This window comes from Solanum verrucosum, unplaced genomic scaffold (assembly GCF_900185275.1).
Source record: "Solanum verrucosum unplaced genomic scaffold, falcon-dt-bn FXZP01000242.1, whole genome shotgun sequence".
In the NCBI taxonomy this organism is placed as follows: domain Eukaryota; kingdom Viridiplantae; phylum Streptophyta; class Magnoliopsida; order Solanales; family Solanaceae; genus Solanum; species Solanum verrucosum.
The window spans coordinates 1,280,626-1,286,479 of NW_026020168.1; the positions used below are offsets into that span (position 1 = coordinate 1,280,626).

Sequence of the window (5,854 nt, forward strand, 5' to 3'; positions counted from 1 at the left end):
CTTGATACTTGATTATGTTGGGTGTGACGGTATGATGTATATATTGGGCAAGCCTTGATATTGGATCTTTTGGGAAATGGTGTTATGAGCGTTCTTGACAGTTGGATCTTTAAATATAGAACTTGATACCTTTGATATTTCGTTTACTTGATTTATTTATTATTTTCAATTGTGCTGCCCATGACTTTTGAAAGGTAACTTGGTGAATCTAGCGGCTCCTCGCATATAGTTTTTACACCACTAAGCTTTATGCTTAGCGATAGTTGCTTCTATCGTAGGGAACGTTTGAGGGGATACTTGAAGCTGGCCGTTGGAGGACGGAGATTTTGAAAGCTTTATGGGAAGATAACATTTGCATATAGGCATCTATAGTTTGCATAAATCTTGGGACTTGTACATGATCTATATGTTATACATTCACATTAAATTTTTAAGGCTAATTTGATCATGTCACCATGGGTTGTAAAATATGACTACATGTTTTACTGTTTGGGGTGTGTAAACCCAACTCTTTTAATGTATTAAATTTACAGTTTATTTCAAAGGTTTATATGAAGCATGAACCATTCAAGCTTCGGTACCCCGAAGTTGGTAATGATTTATAACGTGTCTTGTAGTAGTATAGATAATACATGAAACTCTCTTAGCGTATTTTTAAATTATTTTGAAAGATTCTTCTGCCATAAATTGGGACTCTTGTCTTGTTTAAATTTGAGATCAACTAAATTTCTAAATGACAAGCCTTTATACCTTTCACTTTTTATTTTGGGCTAAATTCCTCTATTGAATTATAATTTATATATCTTAGATTAATCCCTTTTAAATGTGCAAGTATTATATTAGCGTTTTTGTTAAGTAGTAGCATCATTCAGAGAGGGTTGTTACAGGTTCGACAAAATGGTTGAAATTTCACCATCTTTAAGGGCAGCTCAAACCTTACCCTCTCTATTACTCTCCAACTATAGAGTTCTCTATTTTCTCAGACAGCCAACTTCAATCAAATTCTCTAAAAAAAAATCGTTTTTTCTCTCCTCAAAATTATATTATTATTTCTATTTCATTCTTATTTTCTTGTTTCATAAAATAAACCATTTCTTCTTTTGGCAAATATTCACCCTATAATCTATATAATGTTCATGTCATATAAAATTTTATTCTTTTCAAATTTTCCATTTAATATAAAATTAGATTTTATCCTAAATTCTAAATAACATATATAAATTGCAACAAATATTATATATAATACATATTAACGAACAATTCAAATAAAACTGAAATCAATGATAAAATACTATTACATAATAAATAGTGCATCGTCGTAAAATTTATTCTAACTTTTACATAAATACTCAAATTTCAAGACTATTACGTTGCTTTCATAAATTCTCAATTAATGCATTACGTCAAAATGAGTAATTTTTTGTCCTTATTTTTTTCATATACATATAGCTAAAAATTGTTTAAAATAACAATTTCATCTTGTGTCCAATTAGTTTGCATTGTAATTTACTCCCCCTATTCCATTTTGAACTATGTAATAAGTATTTTCATGCTCGTTAAAAAGTGTAGTTTAATAATTTATCACTATAACATAAAAGTAGATTGTTTGAATTATCATGTAAATTTTGTGCATTTTTCATAATGGAAGATCAAAAAATTTAAAAAATTAAATTGAAAAAATTGTTAATTCGGGATGAATGTAGTATACTTATCAATAATATGTTTTTAGATGGTATATTACTTAAAAAATAAATACAAATATTAAAAACTTAATTAATAGTTTTATATAATATAAATAATATTAAATTACATATTTAAAGTGACAATTTTTTTTAAAAATAAAATAAAAAATTATTAATTCGGTTGAAAGTAGTAACTTGTCAATAATATATTTTTAGACGTTTTATTACATGAGAAAATAATTACACATTATTTAATTAATGATATAATATAAAAAATATTAAATTAATCAAAAAGTGAAATACATAATTGAATTATAGTTTTCCAAATTTGGAGAACTACTATTCACATCCTGTATAAATGAAGTATAGAGAGTAATATGGAGGTGAGTTAGTGAAGACATTCTCTATTTTACCCTCAAAATATAGAGAATGGAGAGTAAAATAGAGATGAATTTAGAGAATGGGGGTAAAATAGAAATGGGTTGATAGGGATGGCAATGGGATGGAGCGGATGCAGGACGGGGTGGGGCGGGTTTAAGGCTATGCGGGACGGGGTGGGTTTAAGGTTGTGCGGGGCGGATGGGATGCGGGGCAGGTTGAATTAGATTTTTTTAAAAACTAATGCGGGGCGGGGAAGGTTGCGGGTATATTTGATTTTATGTGGTTTAAACTTAATTTTAAGTTTTTATATGTTATAAGAGTGATAAAACATTATTTATTAAGAAATTTCATTAAAGCTACTAAAATATTCAAGATAGCAAATGAAAATGGTTCGATAAAAAATAATTCAATTTCTTATATGTTTCCCAATTGACCTCTAAAAAATAAAATTTTAAGTCACTATCCTATAAAATTAATACAACTTAATGAAAATGAATTTATTTTTATGAATTTTATTTTTAGTATCAAACTTAACTAGAAAAAGAAAATATTAAAAAAATTATTTGGGGTGGATTCTTGCGGTGCGGGTCTATGCGGGGCGGGGTGGGGCGGTTTGAAAATAAGAAAAAATGTTATACAGGAGGAGGATTAATTTTTTTGCAGGTAAGCTCAACACACCCCGCCCCATTGCCATCCCTATGGGTTGGAGATGGATTCAATCGCATAGCATACAATTGAAAAGAGTAGTTTAACCCCTTACCTATGCGAATCTAGAACACAAGGGCTCATATACACAGATAGATCGCCAAAGTGAGGCTTGCTTCATTCACTCAATCTTTGTACCTATGCGAATCTAGAACACAAGGGCCGCCTATTTATTTAATTTCATATACACAGATAGATCGCCAAAGTGAGGCTTGCTTCATTCACTCAATCTTTGTACCTATGCGAATCTAGAACACAAGGGCCGCCTATGAGTTTAATTTCATACACACAGATCCCCAAAGTGAGGGGGTCATGCTTCATGCACTCAATCTTGGTGGCAGCAGCCATTGAATAGCACAACTAATATATAGAAATTCCTCCTCAACAATCAGCATTTACTTATAAACAAACTTCTTTTTGTTAAACACAAGAGAATCAAAGTGTATATACACGTGTGATGGAATAATCACCATTCACTCACTATCTTAGATAAAAAAATACCAACTCAATGCATACTAGAAACCTGGTTAAATCAATCCAATCAAACCAATTAACAAAGGGACAGATTTCTGGTCTTAACACTTATACTCGGTGATATAAAGGTACAAAGTCAGAAAAATAAGGAACACAAGAAATGTGAATAAATTAGTACTGGTCCAAAATTTCCCAACAAGAGGAAAGTCGCATAATCAGGAATTAATATACTATGACATACAGAGTTTCGAACTAATAGCACTTCTGCCAGCAAACACCCTTTTTGTCCTGAGAAAACGATATCTAAGAAGCTATATACAAAAATCATCTGACTTCCCAAATCTGATGTATTCATTCAAAACATTCCAAACGTTTCTGCAGTATGATAGGAAGTCATGGACATTCCGCAGGATTGTCATTTGATTTGTAAGGAGCAACGAAGAACTGCATCCTTGACATTCACCAAAAAGAAAATATAACAAAAACCTGCTAGCTAGATCACCCACTTTCTCTCAAGCAATTACCTGGCAAAAGAAACTTATACTTGTCTGCATTTTCCAAAAGATATGCCGGTAGGTGAACAGCTGAATAAGAGTGGGGAATTGGTCCCATTTTGCCAATGATTTCCCTGAATGTATACTCCTCCGGTAGCATATCAAATAAATCATCCCCATTACAGATAACCCTTTGGACTCTCTTAGGGTTGAGAAAATGAGAAAATCTGACCCTGTCAAAATGGCTGTAGGCTTTCATCTTAAATATAAATTCACTTATGCGGCGGAAACAAAAGCTACAATGCCACCCTGCGTCTGCCAAGATGGTGTCCGACTGTCTGTAATGAGCATACCTTGTCTTACCCGATTGGTAGCGATGCACAGAAGCTCTCCAGCTATCATTATCAACGAGAAATTCAAAGGAGTAAAGATAATTCTTCAATCGAAGATGAAGAACTGAAGGTACATCATCACACCACCTCAAAAGATTGATGGTATGTCTACTAGGTATCTCATCAACATCGGACATTATCAGTAAGTCATCATCCTGAATACCTGCTTGTTTGAGAAGATAATCCAATGCAAGCCTCTGATAGGCCTCCTCAACAAAAGGGTTTTCTCCTCTTCTAAATCTTCCAGGAATTTGTCCATACGTCAATCTTGACTCAACAAATTCAAACTCTCCTCTGTGATTAGCAAAGTAAGAAGGCTTTGGCAATCCAGTGAAGGTTGAATTTGATTCAAGTAGAACAAACTCTGTAATATAAGGGTATAACTCCTTCCACCGTATGGTAAGCATGTCAACCTCATTATTAAACAACACTGCATCAAAGACATGCCTCGGGTACTCACGGATTCCCCAGCCATGAAGTTTACAGAGATTCTCCATTGATACATTCTCATGATAATAGTGAGGCATTTCATTAAATGGTTTTGGTGGTTTTTCCCATAAAGGGCGTAGAAAGTAGGTGATTTTCTGGCCATGGACGTATATACCCCAGACACATGTTGGTATCAAGACAAAGAGAAAGATATATGTTTTAAGATCCAAGCCACGCAAAATACATTTTAGTCTCGACATACTCGAGGCTCGTCCAGTATCCTGCATTCAATAGGATCTCTTGTTAGAGATACACACATTATTACAAGCTCTATTATTGTTCCTATTATTATTATTATTATGTAAAATCAAACATAGCAAATATCAACTACAAGCAAAAGGACTTGAATTAAAAAGGCAAAATAAAATACTTGATGTAGACGGTTAGATATATTCAAACTGAAAAGCAATAGAAATACAGAGAATCACAAAAGACGACACGGGAATTTTTCTCAAGATCAGTAAGTTTCGTTTAACATACAACAAGCAAATAGGCCTGTGAAACTAATTTTGAAAATTTATGTTGGGTATACTTACTGATCATAAAATCTAGAATCAGATCATACATCAATTTGATTTCAGTTTCCAATGGACCAACTAAAGATGATAAAGTTTCATATATAAAGCCGCAATAGTTGAAAAGTTTCTTTCTTCCTGTCTAAGCAAGATGTAGAAAGGATTTGAAGAAATCTGTTACCTGATTACACAAATCATCCTTTTTCTTGGAACAATAACTAGATCCCCCTTCCGTAACGGTGTAAATTTTCTCACAACATCTAGAAATACCCCACATCTTGTGTGTTGATTTACAGATCAACTTTCACTCCAATAAACCTAGAACAGCAAAATATTGCTTCTGATTTTCAAATTGGCAGAGAGCAGGTTTTGTTTTTGTGATGAAAGGGTTTGCTTAACTGGTTAATTGCCAGAGAGTAGTAGTTGTAGAATATTATTATAACAATGCCGTTTTCTATTCTTTCTTCTTCCTTCAACCCCTGCCCCTCTCCTCTCTCTAAAAATAAAAAGCATCTTTTTTATTTTTTACTTGACAGATTTACCCATTTGCTAGTTCAAATTCGTCAAACAGTCAATGGATAATTATGTCATTTAACACTAGGAAGGCCACGTCCCCTTACGCGTCAAATTGACTTGCTCAAACGCAACAACGGATTGGGTCACCGCTCAGGCTAGGCATTATAGACGTCCAGGGTGGCTACTTAAATTAACAACTACTACTA

General features: G+C 33.1%; 1 protein-coding gene across 1 annotated transcript; it reads right to left on the reverse strand.

Moving 5' to 3' along the window:
* Positions 1-3,466: 3,466 nt before the first annotated feature.
* Positions 3,467-5,584, reverse strand: LOC125828758 (uncharacterized). Its single transcript, XM_049508087.1, has 2 exons — positions 5,314-5,584; positions 3,467-4,838 (listed from the first exon to the last, which is right to left on the reverse strand). Exons 1-2 carry the CDS (start codon positions 5,407-5,409, stop codon positions 3,741-3,743), a joined length of 1,194 nt encoding a protein of 397 aa, XP_049364044.1. The 5' UTR covers positions 5,410-5,584; the 3' UTR covers positions 3,467-3,740.
* Between the last annotated feature and the right edge of the window lie 270 nt (positions 5,585-5,854).

Coding starts and splice junctions, on each gene's coding strand:
- LOC125828758 (XM_049508087.1), bottom strand. CDS start 5,409: ATGTGGGGTATTTCTAGATGTTGTGAGAAAATTTACACCGTTACGGAA. Junction 4,839..5,313: donor AGGATGATTTGTGTAATCAG/GTAACAGATTTC, acceptor TATTGAATGCAG/GATACTGGACGAGCCTCGAG.